This window comes from Pteropus vampyrus, unplaced genomic scaffold, assembly GCF_000151845.1.
Source record: "Pteropus vampyrus isolate Shadow unplaced genomic scaffold, Pvam_2.0 Scaffold363, whole genome shotgun sequence".
NCBI classification, from domain to species: Eukaryota; Metazoa; Chordata; class Mammalia; order Chiroptera; family Pteropodidae; genus Pteropus; species Pteropus vampyrus.
In genome coordinates this window covers 1,828,877-1,854,897 of record NW_011889144.1, presented here as the reverse complement: position 1 = coordinate 1,854,897, position 26,021 = coordinate 1,828,877, and the positions used below count along the sequence as shown (strand labels likewise).

Below are 26,021 nucleotides of genomic sequence, written 5' to 3'. Positions count from 1 at the left end.
AGTTTGCTTTCTCTGCTGGGCAAGTTTAACCTCCAGGCCAGACAACCATTTCTGAAAGTAAGAAGTTATAGACCTTCAGCACTGGGAGGGCCTGGATACTCTATCCAACTGCCCACATCTGCATTTCTGGAATATTCCCTCACATTCAAGACTCTTAACTGCTTGGCAACCGGAGGGACCTACATGTACTCCGAGGCCGAAAGAAAGGAGACTGCCCTTTATAATGACCTTCTTCTCCATTTGGGATACAGGGGATACAGGAGTCCCAAGGGCAGCCTTATATGGTCCATTCAGGCACCTTTGGCTGATTTAGCAGCAAGCAAGAGAGCAAGTAATGTAAAAGCTGACAGAATTGGCCCAAAATAAACTTTGGAGTTTCTGGCAGGCCCATATTTCACTGTCCTTGAGAAAAGAGAGAGTGGCCACTACATTGTAAAGCTCTTGCTGGGGGCTGGGTGGTACAGAGAAGGGTCCCAGGGTGAAGATGCGAGGGGATGTTCACTCTCAGGCCCCTGAGTGCAGAGTCAGGCCCCACATGCCGTGAGGGAAGCACCTTCTCCATTCTACACAAGGCATCTCCTTGCCTCACCCAGTGCTGGCCTGGGCCACAGCACCCAGCTCAGCATGGCACAGCATGGTTCCCCTTCTCCTCTCCCACCTCCTGCTCTTCCATCTTCTCCCTTACCACTCCTCCTTCTCTGCCCCTGCCCTACTGTTCCTGTTTATTTTATTTATGGTGATTTAACAGTATTTCAAAGTTCTACACATTTAAACTAATTTGATGAACAATATAATATGGGACAAACACATCTTTTCACCTGAAAACATACCTGGTATATACTTTGCTTTTTCAAGTTATCTTCAAAATCAGAGCTCCTGGATGGCCACTTTTCACCCTAAGGGGCATTAACGGAATAAGACCCATTTGCTGACTAAATACTCTCCGAGCCAAGCGTAAAGAAGAAGGAGCTGAAATCACCTTGTACAGGAAGACTTGTTAAAAAAAAAAAAAAAAAAAAGTCTGTTTTCCAACAGAGAGTGCACTTCTTGACTATGTGGAATAATTTGGCAGTCGTCATAAACTGTCAGCTCTCTGGGAAGTGGTAGGTGGAAAAAGAGAATAATGTTCTCATGACCAAACAGCAAAATTTCCAAGTCTGTGATAGATTGTTTAAATTTCATTACATCAGGGTTTTTCAGGACAAGGCTGCAGAGACCAGTCTAAAATACAGCTCTGGGAGTAATGTGGTCATTGGGGTGAGGATCAAGGCACAAAAACACTCATTCATTGTACAGTCAGAAAGTGCTGATGTCAGCCCTAAATTGCCACTGTTAAAAGGAGGTGCAGATATGAGGGCTGAAAACCAAGTATACAGGTGCTACGAAAAGAACATTTTTCTAGCAAATTTAGCACTGATCTAGACTCTTAACACAGTATTGTGCCCATTTTGAGGCTTCACAACAGGAAGTGGCTGTGGACAACATGGAGAGGTTCTGAAGAGCACCCCTACAATGCACCGAAGGCCAAGCGCCCAGTTGCAAGCCAGGTTCTAGCACTACCTTGCTCTGTGGATGAGGGTTTCAGAAAGGTTGAGTAATCTGCTGGGAGTCACTCAGTGAATCAGCTGAAGAGTCATAATTCACATCCAGGTCTGTCTGACTCCAGGTCCATGATTTTAAACACCACTGATTAACAGGCCTGCCTGTAGGAGCAGTGAAGTATCTGGGATGATTGTGTTTAGATATGGAAACCTAAAACCAGACTGGCTGTTGATCTTCAAGTATGTTTTAAAGGCATGAAAGTAGCTTCTTGTTCTTCTCCTTTATTTATTTATTTATTTATTTTTTAGTAGAGAATTCAACCTTAATCTATAGCACGTGACCTTATGAGGGGTTCAGAGTAAGGTAGAGACCATGTCTGTCTCCCTCATCTTGAGTCCCAGGCTGCCCTAGTGCCTGGCACATACACAGAGTTTGTTGAATAAATGAATGAGGGTGTGTATGAGTCTTTTAATCATTTTTATTATTATTTATTATTATTTATGCCTACAGCACCTGGTCTTCCTAGGCGGTCTCCCATCCAAATACTAACCAGGCCCGACCCTTCTTAGCTTCCGAGATCAGACATGATGGAGCTTGTTCAGGGTGGCATGGCCGTAGACCATGGACCGTGGCTCCACCCGAGCACGAACCCAGGACTTTCTGCATGTAAAGCAGACGTGCTAACCGCTACACTATGGAACCACGTCTCTTTTAACCATTTTTTTGAGACTATAAGATAGATGTTCATTGTTGTGGAATAGTTTAAGCATGATCATACCTGGGCATGACGGAGAAAATAAGTAGTTTCTGAGACACTCTCAGCTTCACTTAAGTACTCTAACAAAGACCCACTGATTTCCTTTCACATCTTAGGTTATGTGTTCTGGAATCAGGTTGTAGTGGAGTCAGGATTTATCACACTGAGTTTTCATCTGATTTATTTAAATATTTGTTAAAGAAAAAAATTACAGGTTTTTAAGGTAAATTATACAAATCCACCTGGGAATGATAAACAAATCCGCAACAGCACAAAATATGGTAACAGAGTAAGTATTAATAGCTAGAGAAAGAAATCTGCTTTGAAATCTGTGAACTCTCAATATTACTTTACATAATTTGTTTCCAGTTATCAGCCTAAGAAGCACAAAAAATAGTTTTGCTGCATCATGTGGTCAAGTACATTGTGTAAACACACACTATTTTAGAGTGCTGCCTCATGCACATATACAGCTGTCCTCAATGAGATAACAGTGGAGAGGACCTGGCCAGCCGCCCTGACAACCAGTGGTGGCTTGGGCATTGGGGAGCCCATGACAGCCTTGCCATTTCCCCATTGTTGCTTCTCAGACTTGTCTTCTTTTTTGCAATTTGTGTTCTGAGTCCTCCCTTCCCACTTCACTTTTTGGGTCCAGGCTTGGTGTGGCCTTACTAAAGTTAAATTTTGGTTCCTGCTGGATCAAAAATACGTATTGTAAACAAATACCTTCCTTAGGCAAGGACAGTAAAATATTAATTTGCTAGAATGCATAGGAAAATGGAGTATTTCAATTTATTGACAATTCTACTTTATTTAGAATTAATCATAGAATCTTTTTTTTTTTTAAATAACAACTTCATTGGGACATAATTCTATATCATAAAATTCACCCTTTTAAGGTGCACATTTCAGTGGGTTTGGTATATTCAGTGTTGTGAATCATCGCCAAATCCAATTTTAGAAGAATTTCATCACTCTGCCCTCAAAAACCCATACTCCTTAGCTATCATCCCCTGATTCTCCTCCCCACAGCCCCTGTCAGTCACTAACTACTTTGTGTCTCTATGGACTTGCCTATTCTGGACATTTCATGTAAGTGGAATCATACAATATGTGGCCTTGTATATCTGGCTTCTTTCACTAAGCATAAGGTTTTCAAGGTTTACCTTATACGATGTAATATGCATCAGAACTTTATTCTTTTTTATAGTTGCATAATATTCTATCATATGGTTATATCACATTTTGTTTATCTGTTCACCAGTTAATGGACATTTGAGTTGTCTCTGACATTTGGTTATTATAATAATGCTGCTCTAAACATTCTTGTACACATTTTTGTGTGGGCATACGTTTTCAATTATCTTGGGTAGGAGTGGAATTGTTAGGTTATATGGTAACTTTCTGTTTAACATTTTGAGGAATAGCCAGACAGTTTTACAAAGTGGCTACACCATTAACATGCCTATAAGCAGAGGATGAGAGTTCCAGTTCCTCCATATCCCTCTTCGACATTTGTCTTTTGTTTCTAGTCAACTAGTGAGTGTGAAGTAAAGTCTTATGGTTTTGAGTTACATTTCCCTAATAATGTTGGGCATTTTCTCATGGGCTTATTGGCCATTTATACAACTTCTTTGGAGAAATGTCTTTTAAATCAGATAATCTTTTATTATTACAATTTTGATGTTGAAAATTTTCCAAAATGCATCAAAGTACTTTTATACTAAATCAGTACTTCTACATTTGCACTTCGAAACTAGTCTACTTGTTGGTGTTGGATGTGCAGTGCCTTCAAGATGCCACCCAAACCCCAGTTTTGTTTTCTTTTTTTCTTTCTTTTATTTCCTTTATCCCTCCCTGAAGGCTGTTCTGGGAACCATCTGTGGATAAAGTCTTTGGTAGTGGGACCTAGTTGTGCAGGTCTCTCAAGAAAAGAAGCAGAATAGGGTTTCTTTTTCTGCTAGGGAAATATTCGGACTTGGAAAAGGGGAGAATTAAGGCTTACTGCCATCTCTCTCACTGGAGAGTGACCTCATGCCTTAACCTTCCATAGTGCGTGGGGGCTACAGCAAACATATCAGTGTTTCATCTAAAATTCTAGTTGAATTCTTAGAGTTTTATTTATTTGCACAATATAGTTAAGATATAATCAGGCAAACAACCCATCAAGGGATGGCCAATATAATTACAGAATACTCCCACAGCTTATATATTGCTCAAGGGGTAAATCGAAAAGCTAGCTCGATAAACACGGTGATGGATTTCTGTAGCTTAAAGTAAGCCACATTAAAGTTTTTTCCAGTGTTTTAAATGGTTAAACCCTTTAAATAAAACCTACTGGATGCTCTTTCAGTTCTAACGATAAGCCTATATTAACAAATTCCTATTGGTAGCTATGCCTAGTGCTTGAAATATAGTAGGTTCTCAATAAAAATTGTTGACTGATGATACAGAAATATTTCGATAATTAAATTCTTGATTTCAACTACTTATGTGAAAATACCACCCTATTCTTGGTTCTTTATTATCAGAGAAGAATTGAAGTAACTTTAACGGCAATTCCTACTTTTTCATCACCCCATTTATTTCCACACCCACTTCTCCAATACACACATACAACCATATACACTAATTCTTTGAGGTGAGTAAATGTCTTAAGATACGACTTTCCCAAATGTTCTTAATAAATGATTTTTGATAAACAGAATTTAGGGTTTGCATAAATGTTAAAGGCTCTGTCTTTACTTTTATTTATTTTTTTAACCCTTTGAACTTCTTTATCCATTTCTCCCATTCCCCTGCCTCTGGCAAACACTAATTTGTTTTCTGTATCTATGAACTTGGGTTTTTTGTTTTGTTTCGTTTTGTTGTTTTTTTAAGATTTGACATGTAGGCGAGATCATACTGTATTCGTCTTTCTCTGTCTGACTTATTTCACTTAGCATAATGCCCTCGAGGTCCATCTCTATTGTCTCAAATGGCAAGATTTTACTTTTTTTTTTAATGGCTGAACAATATTGTATTATATAATATACCACAATTTCTTTATCTGTTCATTCATCAGTGGACAATTAGGTTGTTTCCATGTCTTGGCTATTGAACATAGTGCAGCAATGAGCATAGGTACAGATATCTTTTCAAATTAGTGTTATTTTACTTGTCAGTGTTTTTATTCTGTGTGGCAGATGCATACAGTAAAGACAGAAAGAATTTAATTGCTTGCCAAATAAATGCTAGGTATTTTTATAGTCATTTTGGCAAATGCTACTCATTTAACCTTGACATGAGTTCTAGGAGGTGGTTCATGTTCTTTCTTTATAAACTAGAACTGAGGTTCAAAGGGGGCTTAGTGACCTTGGAGTCAGCCTCATGTTTCCTGTGTCTCCACCATGCCACTCTGCACTGACCACGCAAACATTTAACTGTTGCTCCTAGAGATCATTTGTGTTTGTTTTATTTTTATTTCCTTTTCGTGTATGGGCATTATTTGAGGTCGAGGTACTAGATTAGAGTAATACAACTTCCAGTTAACTGAGGGCTTCAGTAAATTCCAGGATGGCTAATGGATTTTATTGAATGATTCTATAGATATCTGATCCTCCCTTAGTAAAAAATGTTACCAAATTAATTAAGTAATTTCTTACTCTGGAGTTAGAGATAAATGAGGATGATTTGAAAAGAATGAGAAGGGTGGAAAGTTGAAACCCTTCCTTCAAAATATTTGAGATATTTTTCAAATTAATATTTAAACTAACAACAAAAAAAAAGAAAAAAGAAAAAAGACTGAGATATCAGGAGAGCAGCCCTTCAGCAAAGTAAGAAATGTACAGTGTTCCCTTGGGAGACACTGCTCCAGAAAAAGAAAAAGAATATGGGCTCTAGGGAAGATCGGCAGCTTTCTCTGCCAAGTCAACAAGAGGCATATTTTCTGGAAATTTAAAGGTAAACTGTGATGTATCTTGTGTGTACTGGACCAGCAAAGGTTCCAGACCCAGCTGACCAGATATCTGGGAGGTGGCGTCTGGTCAAGGGCGGCTATTGGAATTTCTTCAGACCACTTTCCAACTTTCTTGTCCTATACAACTTAGTTCTTTCCTTCTTAAACCTGCAGTTTTTTAATAGCTTGATTTTGTTTTTCTTTCTAGAGGGAAGAGCCCTACCCATAAAAAGTGCCCTGATGTTTCCAAGGCTGAGGGCAGGCAGGGGAGGGGGGCGGAGGGAGTGGGGGCGTGGAGGAAAAGAGCAAGTCCTGCTAGTTCAAAGCCCTCAGACCCAATGGCAGGGAAGGAAATTTTCGACCGAGGAATTCCATAGCCCATCTTTCTGTCCCTGTGCCTGTCACTACCTTCCTCCCTCACAGACACACAGAAGCAGAAGGCTCCAGTGTGACCGCTGCTCGTGTCAGAGCTACCTTTTGATTTGGGACATTCAGATCACAATTCTGACTTGGGATCCAGAAGCAATGAGTTGGCATTTGTTTCCGTGTGCATTTCTATGCTTGTCTTTTCATAAGAAGGGAAAGCACAGAGCCGTGATAATCTCACCAGGAGACCCAGAGCTGGGAAGCCAGCCAGCCTGGCTCCCTGCCGTCTGGTCTTTGTCAGAACTAAATGCTTCTAGCCAAGGCACCATTCCTCAGGGCTGCATCACAGAGGCCAAGCTTGAAACACTTAGCAAAGCTGGTGACACTTCTAATAAAGTGCAGTCTCTGAGCTGCCGCTGCAGGAAACCCTAATTCTAGAGGCTTCTGTTTTCCTTTTCTTTGTTTTGCTTTATCTTAACATCTCTTGGGCTTTATCTATTTCCTGTTATGTAAAAGGGGACTTTTAAGAGAGTCAAAGTAAATGAATGAAGGATGGATTTGAAGCATAGATTCCAAACATTTTCTTGACATTTGCTAAAGAAAACAATTTGGGGCACGTGGCGGGGGAGGGGGGGGTGGTGGTGGTGGAGTAAAGAAACACAGACCAAAAAAAAAACCAAACAGAAATGAAAGCAAGCACAATACTTATATCAATAAAAACAGATGGGTAAAACTGAGGGAGACTAAATGAAAAGCAAAATTACAGTATTCTGTTTAGAAGACACAAACGTGAAATAAAATGACACAGAAGTATTAAAAATAAAATGATGTCAAAAAACAAATTAGAGTGGTGGTTCCATAGAGTAGTGGTTAGCACATCTGCTTTACACGCAGAAGGTCCTGGGTTCGAGCCCCAGAGGAGCCACGGACCATACCCCAGGTGCGCCAGACACCCCCACCCCCACCATCGGGTGTGCGCCACAAGCGCGTGGGAGGAGATGCCCCATCTTCAGAGATCCAGTTCTTAAGGGGAGACAGCAACATCCATAGGTCAGGGGTGGAAGTGTGTGGGGCGGGGGCGGACAAATTAGACAGATATAAACTGAAGGCTGGAAGCAGAGGTAACAATGCGAATAACATGGGGTCCCAGTGGAAAAGGGCCCCAAGACACAGAGAACTCACTTGAAGAGACACAACTTTACTAGCAATCAAGGTGGTGATTCTGATGCAGGACAGGGCAAATTCCCCAAGTCGGAAGAGACTCAAGTCCTGCACGGAGAGAGAAGAGGGTTCTGGGCAGAGCGTAAAAAGCATTTAGACACGTGCCAAAGTTAGAGTCAAAAGGAAAGTTTATTAGAGAAGGTGTGACACTCCAGAGACAGAGTGTAGACTCCTCTCAGAGGGCAGAGAGTGAGAGAGACAGTGAGACACTCAAAGGGACAGAGACAATAGAGAGAGAGATAGGACAGTGAGAGGGACACAGTAAAGACACTGAGAGGAACTCGGAGTGTTCAGAGAATTCAGTTTATATATATTCTTTAGTTCCTGTGAGTTACAGTTTAAATACTTTGTTTACCCATTTTCCTTAGATATGGACAGACAGTAAGGAAGGATAGGAGTATATGTAGCGTGAAAAGTTAAGAATTTGTAGCTTGAAAGGCGTGCTGGCAGTTCCCAGCCTTTAATGCATAGGTTTCTCATGGTTTTAGCCATTAGGGAATGAACTGATTTTATTTTGTGAAGGGGCCACTTAAAGATTCTGTTTTTCCTGTTTTCCCTTCAGGGTATAGGGAAATGGGTTGTTAGAAATCCCAGCAGAAATCTTTCTTTGTTCTGCAGGTTTCCTGAGGTTTGGGCTGCAGGACTGATCAGCATATTGCAGTCTGAACATAGCTTGATTTAACATTTTAGTTCTCTTGCCTTCTTCCTATATTAATTCCTCCTTCTGTGCTGGTGAGGACCTAGGAGATGTATTTGTGTGAGGCTGTGAATGGGAGGAGTGTAAACTGCTGTAAACCTCTGTATAAAGTACGAAAACTGAAAATTTTATGATATTGCAAACTGATTTTGTTAACTTGCAATATATTTGGGGAAAAATGAACTTTGCTCTCTAACTTACACAATGTATAAAAATTCCATGTTTATTAAAGTCTATATTAATTATATATTTAAAGTTAATTAAGAAACCTATAAAAGCATTAGGAGAAAATATAAAAGGGTATTTTTCCAATCACAGTTTGAAAGAGTCCTTTCTGTGCATGGCAGAAGAACCAGATGCCATAAAGGAAAACAGTCACAGATTTGATAACCTAAAAATAAATTTAAGTGAAATGATAAGTAATAATAAGGGAAAAAATTTGTGACATCGATAATAGAAAAAAGTAAATATTGATAATATATAAACGGTTACTACATATTAATAACTAAAAGAGACACACCCAGTAGGAAATTGATCAAAATGTTTGAACAGACAATTAGTTCATAGAAGAAGAAATCAGATGGACTAAGATTCTAAAATATGTATAATACCCAGTGTTGGCAAGAATGTGAGGAAACAGACATTTGATGCCACTGTAATTAGAGGTACAAATTGCTAGACCATTTTAGAGAGCAATCTGACTGTATCAACAAATTCAATGTGCATACCTTTTGATTTAACAACTTTCCTTCTAGGAATATAAATTACAGAAATAATATGTGTAAAGATATGTATGAGCTAGGATAATTGTCATAGTTTCATTTGAAATAATGAAAAATGGAAACAATCTAAATTTCTACAGTTAGGGAATTGATTAAATAAATTATGGCACATCTGCACAAAAATACTTTCTAACTGCTAAAAAAGAATAGAAAAGATCTTTACGTACTTACATGAAACTATTTCCATGAGACGTTATTCAATGAAATGAGCAACTTGCAGAAAACTACATAGAGTATGACTCTATTTTTGTTTAAAAAAACAACTAATGAATAAAGTCAATGTTCACAAACATGTAGTTAACAGTGATTACTTTTAGGGAGTTCAGTCCAAGAGAAGTCCCACCTTTTACTTAGATACTCTGTACTATTTGAAATTTTGTTTTCTACAATAAAGAAATATTCGTTTTATAATTAAAAATGAAGATTTGAAACAAAATGTTCAAGTTTTCAATGTAAATTGCAAAACAAACTAAATTCTCTGAATGCTTCAGTAATTAGTAACTGCTTATATGTTATGCATCATTGCAAAAGATACTTGTTCTCTCCATGCCTCAAGAGTCTGTCAGAAATGTTCAAGCAGGGAAGAAAGCTGGGACTTCCCAAGTCCCTACCAGTCAAGGAAAAAGCACTGGTAGAGCCAACACTAACTCTAATGCCTGTGGGGCCAGCAAGGACCTAAAGAAACAGAACCTTTTGGGGGATGAGCATGAGACAGGAGCCTATAGGGCCTGGAGCATGCTCAGGAGTGGGGCTCGGGACAAGCAGTGTTTACCGAAAATTTGACACCATGCATTTTTCCTTATGATGAACCAGATTTCAAGAGAAAGCAATCTGACAAAATGCTTCACAATATAATGGCTATATATCCAGGTAAGGGGAGTAAGTGAAGCTCTTGCAACACTTTAATTTCATTCATGGGAAATTCATGAGCAGGATAATTAATGACAAAATTAAAAGTAGTTTTTCTTTATTTAGAATTATGGTTTTGTCAGCAATAACGGTGAGATGGAGGTTTTAAATTATCTGGCAAACTCTTTCAAATTACTATGTTTCTTTGCTTTTCTGGATACAGTGTATGACAGCTAATTCAGCATTGTCGCATGATAGTTTTATGCATACTATCCTGCTAAGTTATTATTTTTCACCAAATCTTTCTTGCACAACCTATAGGCAATCAACTGAGTTCATTTTTATCTCTAATAATTTTTGTGTGTGTGAGGAAATAGTGGATGAATTCATCAGTTGAGTCATTGTTCTGTGTCTTCTATTATTAGGATATGACCATTTGGCATACACTTTTTGACAATAGAATAAAATGCCCCAAAACAGCAAAGAATCAGTGAGCCCATGTGTTTGATGAATCTGAGGAAGTGAATGGAAATTTCAGATAGCTATTGATTTAAAAGAGAAAAAGAAACCTCAAGTACCTTTTCCCTTGGCATGTCTGCTGTCTCTCACGATACTTTGCAAGGGCCTTCCTGTACTTCTCAGTTCTTGTCCAATCTTCTTGCCATCTTTGAGCTAGATACAACGGCTCTGAGTTCGTGATCCTTCCCAGAATGATTTTATTTTCTCTTTGCACTGTACGAAGTTCCTGTTCTCTTTTCTCCCTGTTTAGACTCCAAAAAACAGCATACATATTTCTTGAAATACTGAAAGTTAAAGCCTGTAACAGAGTCCTCATTCTGCATTAAAGAGGATGAGTTCGAGTGCCAACAGGGTAGAAAGGACTCTCAGAGAGGAAGTGTTTACTCTCCTTCACTTGTTTTACAAACACTTAGTAGCTCATTCTTCTCCGGGTGCCCAGACTGGGAGGTGCTAGGTTTCAGAGATGAACAAACACAGTCCTGAGCTTAGGGAACTTATGGCCCAGTTAAGGGAAGTGACATGTAGAGGAGAAAATAAAACACAGCGCTGTTGATGCATTGGAGACACAGAGGTGGGAATACTCAGGGCTTCCTGAGGACGACAGTAGGAAGAGGTGGCGATCAGGAGAAGTGATACTGGGACAGAGCCCTGAAAGAATGGTGGGTGTCACCAGGCAAGCAAGAAGAGAAAGGAAATCCCAGGTGACATACATCTAGAGAAGTACAGTGGGAGGTTGACAGAGCCTGGACTTTGGAGGGCTTGTGTGCAGCTCAAGGAGTTCTGACTCATCTTGAAGGCAATGAGGAGCTACCGAATGTCTTTAAATCATGTTCAAAAGTGCATTTTAGAAAGATCACTGTGGAGAAAGGGCGGAGAACAGATTGGAGGGAATGAGACTGGGAGCCCACTGCCGTGGTTCAGATGAGGGTGGAAAAGGCCTGAGTCAGGTAACTGCATCCAGGTAAGGAAGGGAGCTGTTGGAGAGGAAGAACCAAGAGCAGCTGGCTCCTGATAAGCTGTGAGAGAGCAGAGCAAGGAGAGAAAAATGAAGCACAGGTCTTAGGATCAAGCAACTGGGTGAATATGGGGAGAGTTGTTGAAATAGGAAATAATAGTGGAGCATCATCTACTATCAGAACATTTTTTGATCACTCTTCTATATACTTTATGCACTTCATTGATAACAGATTGCCGTCCATTATTTTATATACCACCAAGAAAGAAAAATTGTTGCCACCAAAACTGTGCCTTGCTATGCACTGTAAGATGCACTCCCACTTCAGAACCATTAAAATGTGGAGTGGGGGATAGGTAGGGGAAAGTAGGAGGGTATATCTTAGAATCTATGAAATATGATTATCTAACTTAGCCCTTAGAGGTAGGCACTATTATTAGTCTTTCTGAGGTTAAAAACTTGCCTAAAGTCACAGAGCGAACCGGTGGTGGAGCTGGAACTTGAGCACACGGTCTAACTGGGTTTGGGTTATGGTGGAACATTTACGTAGAATCACCTGTTTGGCTGATGTTTCGGGTGACAATAATGCAAAAGACATGGATATGTGAAGGAATCTGCAACATTGGAGTGATGATTAAGTGAAAGCAGGGATCGGAAAGGGCACCAGCACTGAAGGGAATTTAAGGAGAGAGCAGAGGGCCAAACAGGGCAGAAGAAAATAGTTAGACAGAAAGGAAATGTAAGAGAGAGTTGAGAAAGAGTTAAAACCGGAAGGGAATGGACACTGATGTTAAAAGCTATGGTGCCGTCAAATCAGAACATGTGATGAACCCATAATTAATGTTCAAGGAAACATTTTAATGAAATATAAAAATTCTTTTGATTTAATGTTAGGTGAAAAAAGTCAGGATGTAAGATTATATATGAGGTACAATTTGATTTGTACGTAATACACATATATGTGCACAAAAATATAATTATAAGAAAATGCAGACAAATATACAAAAATTATTATCTCCAAGCAATGGAATTACAGGTAATTAAATTTTTTCTTTATAGCCTCTAATATGAATATGTATTACTTTCTGATCAGGAAAATATGAATATTATTTTTAAAACTTTAAAAGGAAACAGTTCAATGAATTTAGTGACTGGACAGTCATTGATGAGCTCATTTGATTGTTCAGTTATCCAACAAATGTTTATGGAACACCTGTTGTGTGCCCAGGCATTGTGTCTACACTGATGAACAAAATAGACAGACTCCCTATGGTCATGAGGCTTTTTCTAGTTTCTTAAGTTAGAAAGTAAAGTGGTTGGTTTGAGATCTTTCTTATTTTTTAGTATGTTTATAGCTATAAATTCCCTCCTTAATGCCACTTTGGTTCCAGCCAATAAATTTTCATATGTTATGTTTTTATTTTCATTTATCTCTAAGTATTTTCTATTTTCTCTTATGATTTCTTATATCAATTGATTGTTTAAGAATGTGTTGTTTAATTTCCACAATTTTGTGAATTTTCCAGTTTTTCTTCTGTTATTAGTTTCTAACTTCATCTCAATGTGGTCAGAGAAAATATTTTGTATCTTTTTAAATCCACTGAGATTTAATTTGTGACATAAGATGGTCTACCCTGGAAGATGTCCCACGTGCACTTGAGAAGAATGTGCACACTGTCAATCAGTAAAGTGCTTTGTATATGTCTGTTACATCTAATGTGTTATTTAAGTCCTCTATTTCCTTATTTATTTTCTGTCGGATTGTTCTATCCATAATTGTGAGTGAGGTATTGAAATCTCCAACAATTATTGTAGAACTGTCTGTTTTTCAACTCAATCCTGTCCGTTTTTGCTTCATATATTTTGATGATCTGTCATTAGGCATATAAATGTTTATAATTTTTATATTTTCTTGCTGTAATAAACATTTTATTAATATGTAATATCCTTTGTCTCCTGTAAACTTTTTAAATTTAAAGTATATTTCATTTGGTATTAGAGTGGCCACCTCTCTTCTCTTGGTTACTATTTTCATGGGATATATTTTTCCATTCTTTAACTTTCAATCTGTTTGTGTGTTTGGATCTTAGTGATTATTTTGTAGACAATATATTGTTGTTTGTACCCATTCTATGAATCTTCATCTTTTCATTGGAGAGTTTATCCATTTATATTTAAAGTAATGACTGATAAGGAAGAAATTCTGCCATTTTTCTATTTGTTTTCTATATGTCATATAGGTTTTTGGTCTCTCATTTCCTGTATTAATGTTTTCTTCTATATTTACTTGATTTCTTTGTAGTGAAAGATTTGAATTCTTTTCTAATTTCCTTCTGTGTATATTCTATTATTTGTGTGTGGCTATTTATATTACCAGTTCCCACGGTGCATACCATGGGAACTGGTAATATAAAATAATAATTATTTTGATGAGTTAGTCTCAAATTATGTAAAAAACAAGATTTTGAGTTGCAAATCAAAGTTCCAATAATATGAGGTTTGATATTTGTCCATGTATTCACCTTCGTTGATATCTTTATTTCTCCATATGGCTTCAAGTTCCTGTTCAGTGTCCTTTACTTTCACCCTGCAGGCCTCCCTTCACCATTTCCTACAGGGCAGTTCTAGTGGTCAGGAGCTCCCTCAACTTTTGTTTATCTGGAAATGTCTTAATTTCTCCCTTGTTTTTGAAGGACAGATTTGCCAGATATAGGATTCTTAGTTGACAGTTTTTTTCTTTTAGCACCTTGAATATATCAGCCCACTGCTCTGGCCTCCAAAGTTTCTGATGAGAAATCTACTGATAATCATATTGATGATTACTGTATGTGATAATTTGTTTCTTCCTTGTTGCTTTCAAATTTCTTTTTTCTTTCCAATGTATGATTATAATGTGTCTTCACACGGATATCTTTGAGTTCATCTTTCTTGAAGTTTGTTATGCTTCTTGAATCAAATTTGGGAAATTTATAACCATTATTTCTTCAAATATTCTCTCTGCCCCTTGTCTTTCTCTTTTTCTTCTGCAACTCCCACATGTATATGTTAATCTTCTTGGAGATGTCCCACAGGTCCTTTAGGTCCTTCTGTCTTTTCTTCAATATTTCTCATTCTGTTCCTCAGCCTCGATAATTTCCATTGATCTACCTTCAAATTTACTGTTTCTTTCTTCTGCCTGTTAAAATCTGACTTTGAATATCTCTAGTAAAATTTTCATTTCTGTTATTATACCTTTCAAGTACATTTTTATTGATGTTTTCATTTTGTCCACACATTGTTTTCTTGACTTTCTCCATATCTTCCTTTAGTTCTTTAAACATCTTTAAGAGAGTTGCTTTAAAGTTTTTGTCTAGTATAATTCACATCAGGTCGTTTTCAGGCAGTTTATGTTGATTCACTTTTTGTTCCTTTGAATGAGGCTTACTTTCTTGTTTCTTTGCATGTCTTGTGATTTTTGGTTGAAAACTGTACATTTGAATCTAATAATGTGGTAACTCTGGAAATCATATTCTTCCCTTTCTTAGGGTTTGCTGGTTTTTTAAAACTTTTTTATTGTTGTAGGCTGTCTCTGTGCCAAAGATCAAACATAATGTCTTATTTTCTTTCTGAGTCTTTTCTTAGGATGCACTGTCACTTTCCAATTTTTCCTATATATGCAGTTGTTTTTGTTTTTTTTTTTTATGTCCTAGTCTTTAATGTCTGACTCCTAAAAGGAGAAAAGAGGAAAATAAGGAAGAGCTAGAGAAAAAGCATTAATCCTTTAAGTTCCTTGGAAATCACTTCAGCTGAAGTTAGGATGGTCCTGCACCAATGGGGATAGGTGCAACAAGAATGGCTGCCACCTCTTCATCTGCACATCTGTGATTAGAAGCAGCAATCAGTGATCAATGTGCAAACCTGATATTGACTGAAATTAATCACATTTACCATGGAAGCCTTCCCCCTGGAAGATGCAAGCCTTCAATAGACTACAGAGTTCCAACATAGATATTTTATATAGATTCTGCTGGTTCAATTGTAGTCTAGATGGGGAGTCAGATTCCTGGTGCTTCCTATACCACCATCTTTCCAGCAGTGAGACTTATTTAGCATTTTAAGGCCTGTTCTTTTAAGATGAAAACTCTTTCCTGACCCCATACAAGTGTCTTGGATATGAGCAACCATCAGCACAGTCAATGAGAACATTTCCATTGCAACCGTTAGCACAATCAATGAGAACATTTTCATCACCCTCCAAAAGAAACCATGTACTCTTTAACTATCAATTTACTATACATCCAATCCTCCTAGTCCCAAGCAATAGCTAATCTATTTTCTATTTCTATAGATTTCCCTATTATGGACATTTCGTATAAATGGAATCATATAATATCTTGTCTTTTGGAAACTGGCTTCTTTCACTTAGCATAATGTTTTCAAGGTTCATTCATGTTGTATATTTTAGTACTTCATTCATTAAAATGGCTGGATAATATTCTATTGTATGGGTATACCAAATTTTGGTTATACATTCTTCAGTTGATGAGCATTTGGATGTTTCCACCTTTTGGCTATTATGAATTATGCTTCTGTGAACATTGATGTACAAGTTTTACTTGTGGACATGTTTTCATTTCTCTTGTGTATTTAATAGGAGTGGAATTGCTGAATCATATAGCAACTCTACGTTTAACCATTTGTAGAACTGCCAGACTGTTTTCCAAAGTAGCTGCACCATTTTCTATTTCCACCAGCAGTAGACAAGGGATCTAATTTTTTATATCCTCACCAACACTTGCTATTATCTGCCTTTTTGATTCTAGTAGGTGTCAAGTGGTATCATATTGTGATTTTGACTTGCATTTTCCTGATGACTAATGATGTTGAGCTTTTTTTTTTCATGTGCTTATTAGTCTTTTGTATATCTTCCTTGGAGAACTATCTATTCAGATCCTTTGCCCACCTTTTAATTGGGTCGTTTGTCTTTTTATCATTGGTCTGTGAGAGTTCTTCATTTTTCTGGATGCAGTTTCCTTATGTGATATATGATTTGCAAATATTTTCTCCCATTGTGTGGGTTGTCTTTTTATTTTCTTGACAGTGTTCTTTGAAGCACAAAAGTTCTTAATTTTGAGTAACTCCAATTTATCTATTTTTTCTTTTTTTGTTCATGCTTTTAGTGTAATAGCTGAAGCCATTGCCAAATATGAGGTCAGGAAGACTCACCTCTATGTTTTCTTCTGAGAGTTTTACAGTTTCACTTATATAGGGCTTTCGTCCATTTTGAGTTAATTCTTGTATATGGTGTGAGGTAAGAGTCCAACTTCATTCTTTTGCATATGAACATAGAGTTGTCCCAGCATCATTTGTTGAAAAGACTATTCTTTCCCCATTGAATGGTCTTGGCAACGTTGTTGAAAAAAAATTGACTATAGACACATGGGTATATATCTGGACTTTTAATTCTGTTCCATTGAAAGTCCAGATATACATGTCTGCCCTTATGACAGTGCCACATTGTCTTGATTATCATCGCTTCATAGTAAGTTTTGAAATCAGGACACATGAGTCCTATTTTGTTCTTCTTTTTCAGGATTGTTTCAACTATTTGGTGTCCCTTGGAATTCCATATGAATTTTAGAACCAGCTTATCAATTTTTACAAAGAAGTCAGCTGGGATTCTGATAGAGTTTGCATTTAATTTGTAGATCAGCTAGGGGAATATTGCCATCTTAACAACATTAAATCTTCCTATCCACAAACAAGGGATTTTTTTTTTTCCATTTATTTGGCTCTTCTTTAATTTCTCTCAAAATGTTTTACAATTTCAGAATATAAGTTTTGTTAAATTCATCCCCAGGTATTTTGTTGATTTTTTGAATTTCATTTTTGAATTGTTCATTGCAATATGTAATTGTATATAATTGACTTTTGTATATCGATCTTGTATACTGCTACCTTGTTGGATTTGTGTATTAGTTCTAATAACTTTTTAGTGGTTTCCTTAGGACTTTCCATATGCAAGATCATGCCATCTGTGAATAGAGACAATTTTACTTTTTCCTTCTCAATTTGGATGCCTTTTATTTTATGTCCAGTGAGGCTTACACTTCCCCACACTCTGCTGCAGATGAAGTCAGTTCCTTTGGGGAAGAGATCATGAGCTCTCTGTTTTATGACCTGATTCTCTCCCTGGCCAAAATCTTAGAGGTCTAGAGCTAGGAGTGAGGACAGTGGTAAATTTCTCTCTGAGTGACACCTTAGATTAACTGTTATCCTTCATTACAACTTCAAGGTAAGTAACACTGAACTAGAGAGTGATTCTAGATCTAACATAAACTGTTCTAAGAAAATGGTAGTTGACCCATAGCTCTAGCTTTTAGTGACAGGGGCTTGACAGTGGGTAAGCCAGGAAGCACAAAGCATTCCCGACACCCAGGCTTGCTCTATTCACTCCAAACCCTCCAGAGTGAAGTTGCATCTTCAGTAAAACTTTGATTCATAGATTACAGGAGAAAAGGCATTTCTCTGGCATATGACCCTTTAGAGTAAGGGCAGAAATGCCTCACTCTGGCTCCTGGGCAACTCTTCTGCTCAGGCCATGGAGCCAAGTGCTCGGAGTCCTTCCAAGTTTGGTGCTGACTAGTGCTGGGGCCCCCAGTTACCTCCTGTGTGTGTAGTCATTTCTGTTGGTGGTCTGTCCCTTAGACCTCATAATGCAGGACATCTTTTCCAGCAGCAGACGATTGTCCCTGTCAATGACAGAGAGCCGCTCCTCCTCCAGCTGCAGGCAGACACACAAGGAGCCTTTAGAAGCACCAGCTGTGACTATGCTAATAATGTGCACAGATTTATTCAGAGGATCCCCTCAACCCCACTCTTCCTTTAACTTGAGCACCCTGTGGGTTTCACGTTGCCTCCTCAAATATCAGCAAGCACTGCTGTGGCAAGCTTCAGCTACAAGTGTGATGTATGCAGGCTCCTTTGTCTATGAATTGAAAGACATAAAGATGGGGCCAAATTTCATATGCTTGGGGTGGAAGTAACAGCGAAGATGATAAAATTCTTTGTGAAATTAGGTCAACCTCTAAAATTCTGACCTGCGACAGTGATGCTAATAAGGAAATAATTTTATATTTTAAGAGAGATATTTTATACTATTCAGAAAAAGAAAAAATATAAGCCCAGAAGAAACAACCATCCTCTTGTTTTAGTTTTTAAATTGAACAATCTATTGATTTGCTCAAAACCGGTTACTCAGCTTTTGCTCTGCCCATTTAGGAGATTATTACTTAATAGGCACACAAAAAGTATATAGCATTTTGCTTTTGGCATCATTACTATTACCATAACCATGTGATTCGTACTCTCACTAGATGGCTTAAGCTTCAAGAAATAAATATTTTGAGGTGGTCTTGAAACCGTCTGGTTTAAAGAAATGATGCTAATTACTCTCAAACCACGCTAAATAAATGACACTGACAATTTCTTCTCTTCCCCCACTTTTCCTCAAGACGAGAAAGATCAACAGGAAGACCAGCTCCATTTGGGGTGGGATGAGGTGAACTGGTTGCCTAGATGGCATTTTATCTTTGATGGTGACCTGTTTATTCCTTATTGAGCTTGCCTTTTCCATTTTCCTAGGGTTTTAAGCTAACATTTTCTAGTTAGCTGTGACAGTAACTGAAAGGTAGAACTGAAAGTTACCTTCAGCTTCTTGAGGTTCAGGTGGAGGTGGCTGAGGGACAGCGGGGCACGGGTATCCACGATCGGCTGGGCGCTCCGGACCTATGGCATAGAGTGGGAGGTGTGATCCCAGGCACACTTTTAGTAAATAATTAATGTGAGCTTAGATTACTTGGTTTCTGGGTTGCCATATAGATCTTTATTCATGGCACCGAAGATTCCAAGTCAGCCTGTGGTAAAAAGTTCTGAATGAGGCTCAGGACTTGATTCAGAATCTAAATATCCCCTGGAGGAACCAAGCAGCCCTCAAAAATGAGCCTACATTGTTATTTCCAAGTGGAGAATTAAGTAGGTAGGGAGTGAGGATTCATTACCCGTAACCACCAACTGACATTTCTATTATGCACTCTGTTGCCAAAGGCCTTTAAGACAGTGAATTATGTCCCTGTTTCCACCTCACTCTAATCTCTGAGCCTCCAGCAATACTTTCAAGATGAGTGCCTTAAACATTGATTAAATGCGAAATGATTCCTATAGAGTTTCCTATCAGAAAATGTATAAACAAGAGAAAGAATTTATATTTTAAAATGTTATGGACTTAATGCATGAGTTCATATACAAATATGTATTACTATTTGCAATTAAAAGGCATCCTCCCAAGTAGAGATACTTGCTTATAGATCATACTACTGGGACCTATTAGCTGATAATCTGAAAGCGATAGCATGGGAAAGCTCCACCAGCTGAGTCTGTCTAAAATTAATGTTTGAGCATCATGCAGTCTGGGAATCAAACCCGTGGAGTGTGCAGTGATGGAACAGAGCACGTGTGGGGGGAGCCAGGAGATGGCAGAAGGCCTAGATGGTGAGAGGGTTTAAAGAACGCACTCATTTTGAAATGCTTTTAAAATTTAATTTTGTTTTATAATATGTAAAATATTTGCATGACTTCTAAGTCAAATCCAAACAATTTCTTTTTCTAAGTGGTCTGGGTCCTATCCCTATCATCTTCTCCCTATTCCTCGTTAACAAATCTTTTAACTTTACAGTTATTTCTTCTATTTTTGAAAATATAAGGTTATAGGTATTATGCGTGTATGTGTAAACAAATTTATGTGTGTATATATATTTATATACATTTTCATCCCCTCTTTTTTAGATACATGGCATATTTTATATATTTTTCACCCCATTTTTTTCATTTCACAATATATTCTTGAGATAACTTCATGGTAATATGTATAGATGTTTCTCATTCCTTTTTATAGCTTCATAGTACTTCATTGTGTGAAAACATCCTAATTTATTCACCTAACTCATTTTTTTTTTATTATTAGTTTCAAGCATTACAGTACATTGGTTAGACATTTATATAGTTTATAAAACAATCCCCCTAATTGCTTTTTCTCTTCTATAGCTCTCCACTTAGCCATTATATTAATGCTAACTGCATTCCCTATGCCATGCTCCTCATCCCTGTGACCATCTATCAACTACTAATTTGTACTTCTTTAACCCTTCACCCCATTCTTCCAGCCCCACAACCTTCTTCCCCTCTGGCCATCACCAGATTGTACTCTAATTTGTGAATCTGTTTTTGATTAGTTTGTTCTTTTTGTTCTTTAGATTCTGCATATAAGTGAAATCATATGGTATTTATCTTTCTCTGTCTGACTTATTTCACTCAGCATAATAACCTCTAGGTTCATCCATGTCGTTGCAAATGATAAGATTTCATTTTTTTAATGGATGAGTAACATTCTATTGTACATATGAACCATAACTTCTTTATCCAATCATCTGTTGATGGGCATTTAGCTTGCTTCCATATCTTTTGTGGCTATTGTAAATTGTGCTGCCATGAACATGGGAGTGCATAAATCTTTACGAATTATTGTTTTGGTTTTCTTTAGCTAAATACTCAGAAGTGCAATTGCTGTCCCCCCGCTCACTTTTGATGGACATTTGGATTAGTTCCAATTTTGTTATTACAGATAGTGCAATTAGAATCTTTTGCAGTTTCTTTTTTATCTTTGCAAATACACCTTTGGAATGAGTACTCAGAAATGGGACTGTTGGATAAAGGGAAAATGGGTGTATAATTTTATGAGACATTGCTAAATCATCCCCCCTTCCCTGACCCCTACAGGGCTGTGCTCTTTTGCCCATTAGAGTACTGCCAACAAATTTGAAATTTTTTTTGCCAGACTGATAGTTGAGAAATGGTATTAAAGTGCAAGTTTAATTTGCATTTTTCTACTATAAGTAAGGTTGATAACCTTTTTATAGGTTAAGAACTATTTGCAATTCGTTTTCTGTGAACTTTTTGTTCATATTATTTGTCTATTTTCACATGGGGTTGTTTGAATTTTTTTTCTTATTTTTAGAAGTTCTTTATACATAAGGATATTACCCATCTGATCTATGATAAAAGTTGCGATTATTTTTCCCAATTTATATTTGTTTTCCCAATTGATTCTTTTGAGTTCTCCACATTTTCTCTCATTTTACCTAGAAATAGAAAAAAATATACCTATTTTCTTGCCTAATTGATTTGTCTTGTCTACTTGCATTGGCTAATACCTCCAACACAATTTAAAAGAGTGTAAGAAATAGTAGGCATCCTTGTCTTATTTCTTGCTTTATAGGGAACACCTTCAGCATTTCCCTAGTAATTAAGATATTGGCTTAGGGATGAGATATTTATATTTTATTATGTTAGTAAAATATCAATAGCAATTTGTATTTTATTAAAGTTATTTTATTTTAGCATATATATGTGTTCAGGTGTAAGGTAGATGCCAGGCTGAGGATAAGGTGCTTGATTTCTAGAGATGGCTTTGGGCACAGTGCTCTTCTTCAAGTCTGTTTTCTCTCCTCTATTGCATCAAAGTCCCTTATATCTCAGGTTCTCAGCCAAGCAATAAGAAGTCTAAAGAGCTGACCGCCCCTGCCCGCCCCAGCCCCCCAATATGGAAGAAGAATTTGTTCTAAGCCAAGTTTCAATGCCAACTAGCGAGGTTTCGAGTGGTAAATGGAGTCTCCCTGGTTCTTTATTGTTGCTTCCAGGCAGGGCTGGGTGGCCCTCACCTTTCCTTCTGCTGCAGGCACATGTGTCCCCTCATTCACCTGGGCCTTTAGCATCTGGACCACAGATTTGTCTTCCCCTGAATGAGTTCTACATCATAGGGACAGCCTTTCCAGCTCCCTCCATTCTCTGACACCCTCCATTCTCTGACATCCTCATGAACTGACTTCTCCTCTCCAGGAAACCCCTGCCAGGACTCCAGGCATTGTCCTCACATGGAACCACCCCTTTGGAAAGCTGTGCTTCAGTTGTCTCATTCCTCACCCACAGGCTCTTTATTTTCAGCTTTCTTAGTTGACTGTACCCAAGACTGATGCCTTGACTTCATGTGGCTCCCCATCTTCAGTTTATTCCCCTCTAGGTAAGGCCCTACCTTTAACACCTCATACCAGGATCATCGGTTCCCTGACCCCATGCTCTGCTGCTGGCCACAAGCCACATTAGGATATGCCAACAATCCATTGTTAGACCCAGCACCAATGTGTTTCTGGGACACTACAGAACTGCATGTGTCAGTGATACTTGAATTTATGCTCCCAACCATACCTGGGGCCCGTGCCAACTATCAACATGCTGGTTCTCTCCATTTAAACATTTCTCTACTTTGCACAATGACTTTGTCAAATCTTCTTTATCTTATAGTGTCGTAGGCACAGATCTTGGTTACTTAACTTAAGCTGGGGGTGTTTATTGACCACCTATCTCTTACCAGGGATGAGTGTAGTCCCTGGGATATACAAATGAACAACAAAATACCATAGTGTTTACATTCTTGTCTGTTACTCAAAGCGGTGATGCTTATCGAGTTATACTTATTACTGTCATGCCCATTCTTTTTCTTTTTTTTCATCCTTTTCAATCTTTTCCTGGCAGCAACTATTTACTAAGTGTACACTGTGTGCTCTAGGTGTTGAGAATATGGTGACAGGACACAGCCACCACCCTCACAGACTGGAGGAAACAAACAAGATAAAACAAATCTGTTACATCAATCATATAGTGACATGAGCCAGCAGAACAAGGGACTACAGAGGGATAGGGGAGGGGTGCTTCCCAGAGAGGACACAGACAAGAATTCTAAGAAGACCAGGTCTAAGAAAGTGAGGGCGAGCCCTGGAATGACCAGGAGGAGTGCCCGATGGGGCTCTCGAAGGGATAGTGGAGTGGGCTCAGGGCCCAGGTGTGAGTGGAAGGCACTGGGCCAGCTTTGCTATAAGTGTGACCCAAGCCTCCCTAAGGCTACCATGTCATTGCAACGCAGGCATGTAAAACCCTGCAGGAGTAGAAAGGCTTGCCTGGGTCTCTTTGTCCTGAAGAAAACCTTGAGTCTACTGCCCTGGGGGATCACCTTAAATCAACACAAAGTAATGCCCCGTTCCAGAAGATCCCCTTCTTAAGAGCATTTCTCAACTCGGTGAACACAGATGTAGAGATACATGGCCAACAGAGCACCGAGCAGCTGGATGGTTCCAGTGATGTCTGACAGGTAGAGGATCACAGCAGGCTATTTTGGAACCACTTGGCTACCTTCTCAAAAGACATCCACATTTGCATCAAATTAAAATGGAAATAATAATTATCTTCTAATGCAGATAAAAGTTGGCTTTTTGTCCCTACTGGAGTATGCTGTTTTGATAGGGTAAAGGGTCCCTCGGATCTTTTTGTCTTATGACACTTTCGAGTCATTTATGATAGTAAGTATTTTATAAGCATATGCCTTAACTGAGAAAGGATGTTTCTAAAACATGGCACATAAAAACCATAATCTATTTAATAGAATTTTTATTGTAAGGCAACCTATATGACCAAACTTTTAAGGAAATGTGATTTCAACCATTTCGTCTCTGAAAAGAAAATTAGCTTTTGATTTCCACGGAGAGCCCTGGCATTTTGTGAGTTCTGCTCTGGGGAACTTACCCTGAGCCATTAGGGCCTGGCACCCACATTTCCTACCTTTTTCCTGTGATTCTGGTAGGCTTTCTCCCAGGTGCTCTGCAGGCACTCACTGCCACAGGAAAGAGTCAGCTGGGGTGCCCTGTGCATCTCAAACAACAAAACTAACCTTCTCCTTTCAGAGAGGGGCCAGTTCAGGCCTCCGTGCAACCCTGCCAAGGGCTGTGTTTGCTGGATCACATGATAGTTGTCATGGCATCCAAGCCAAGGGGAAATGAAAGAGGGCGAGAGAATTGCCTGTGCGTGCTTAACAAAGAAGAATTGAATATTTTTCCACTCCAATGAGTATTTTCTCAAGACATCTTGAATAGCTTAGTGATGCCATTTTGATGACTACTCCTCACCTCCCTCATACTCATAAATAAAGTCAAAGAATTCTATCTCCAACTAACTTTTTTTCTTCTTCCTTTCTTCTTTTCCTTGCTTTCTTCCTTTCCTCTCTCCGTCTTTTCATTCTCTCCTTTCTCATGTTTTCCTCTCCCTCCATTTCTTCCTTCCTTGTCCCCTTTTCTTCTATATTTGAATAATCTATAATAATTTGGACAACTCCAAATATTTTTTTTGCAGTTTAGGTGGCAAATCTTCATTAACTTTTTTTTCAATTGATGAGAATTAGTTATAGAAAGTTTTGGCCATTTTAAGCTGTTCTTCAGTAGGTAGCTTTCATCAGGTTCCGATGAGTTTTCTGTGAGACAAATGAAGTAAAAGTGATGCTAGGATATCTGTTTAGACACACATCTTTGTCGAAGTCATATGCATACTTCTGGAGATGATGTGATTAGAGGAACTGGTTAATGACAAAATAGCAATATTATTTTCATTTCAGAATTCTAGTCTCATTACTTTATAATATCCATTACAGAAAATGTTGTAGCACAGAATTGTAAATGGGAACTCGTTGTTCAGCTATGTGTAAATAAAGAATAGAAAAGGGGCATTTTATGAGGAATCGTGTTCTGCCTATTTGCATAATTCAGTGGCTGTCGGTCTGAAAAAGAATTAGCCAAGCTTAAATTGAGTCAAACTTGGGAAAAATAAGATGTGAATAAAATCAAAATATGATTCTCCCCTGTCCTGCTTTAGGCATCTGAATTACACTGTACTTAGCTGGTTCTAATGATCTTCAAAAGTTTGGCAGAAAATGTTACAGGCTGGTAAAATTGTTGATGTACTGACAGTTAAAAAGTTGTCTGGGTTTTTCAAAGAATGAATTTATTTGAGTCCAATATTGTTTGCAAGTATTAGCTTTAGAAAACTATTCATATATGGTAGAAGATAGATGTAAGAATTACTACCTAAAAAACACAGCCAGCATTTTAAGACATAAGGCTTCATTAAGATTCCTTAGCCTGTAAAATCTACACTTTGTATTCAGAGGAATTTTGAATTAATTAATTTCTGAAATAATTAATTCCTTTACTTGGTCATTGATTAAGCCCAATATTCAGTAGGTGCTCAATAAATATCTGCTATTAATGATGATGGAAACAATGGTATTGATGTTAATGAATGACCCCCCCAACCGATACACTGATATTTTTTTTTCAGACTGATGAAATCATTTTCCAGATGATTCTTGTCTTTCCCTTTTCCTGAAGCCTGTCTGCTATACATGCTGAGAAATTTCTGCCAATGCTCAGAGCTGCTGCCAGTCAACTGAGGGATAGAGGCAGCATTCTGTCCAGTTTGCT

The 26,021-nt window shown here is 38.1% G+C and overlaps 1 protein-coding gene, 1 long non-coding RNA gene and 1 pseudogene across 4 annotated transcripts in view; 1 reads left to right on the top strand and 2 right to left on the bottom strand.

The window, feature by feature from the left end:
- Positions 1 to 2,043: 2,043 nt before the first annotated feature.
- LOC111731343 lies at positions 2,044 to 2,162 on the bottom strand (annotated as a pseudogene).
- A 300-nt stretch (positions 2,163 to 2,462) lies between these two features.
- LOC105305103 (uncharacterized protein C17orf105 homolog) lies at positions 2,463 to 24,512 on the bottom strand. 3 transcript variants are annotated; one of them, XM_023522920.1, is made up of 5 exons: positions 24,331 to 24,512; positions 19,312 to 19,392; positions 18,270 to 18,388; positions 10,730 to 10,912; positions 2,463 to 2,993 (listed from the first exon to the last, which is right to left on the bottom strand). In XM_023522920.1, exons 1-5 carry the CDS (start codon positions 24,418 to 24,420, stop codon positions 2,744 to 2,746), a joined length of 723 nt encoding a protein of 240 aa, XP_023378688.1. In that variant the 5' UTR covers positions 24,421 to 24,512; the 3' UTR covers positions 2,463 to 2,743. The 3 variants fall into 3 exon arrangements, 2 of the variants coding, with proteins under 2 accessions (XP_023378688.1, XP_023378687.1); XM_023522919.1 differs by having other exon boundaries at positions 10,730 to 10,921; positions 24,331 to 24,506; XR_002777084.1 differs by lacking the exon at positions 18,270 to 18,388 and having other exon boundaries at positions 10,730 to 10,921.
- LOC111731335 overlaps positions 6,111 to 26,021 on the top strand; it is a 40,883-nt gene continuing 20,972 nt past the window's right edge. Inside the window, exon 1 of the long non-coding RNA XR_002777086.1 lies at positions 6,111 to 6,241. This is a non-coding gene — a long non-coding RNA (uncharacterized LOC111731335). The remainder of the gene's footprint in view (positions 6,242 to 26,021) is intronic.

Coding starts and splice junctions, on each gene's coding strand:
- LOC105305103 (XM_023522919.1), bottom strand. CDS start 24,420: ATGCACAGGGCACCCCAGCTGACTCTTTCCTGTGGCAGTGAGTGCCTG. Junction 19,393..24,330: donor ACCAGAATCACAGGAAAAAG/GTAGGAAATGTG, acceptor TCTATGCCATAG/GTCCGGAGCGCCCAGCCGAT. Junction 18,389..19,311: donor TGAACCTCAAGAAGCTGAAG/GTAACTTTCAGT, acceptor GTCTGCCTGCAG/CTGGAGGAGGAGCGGCTCTC.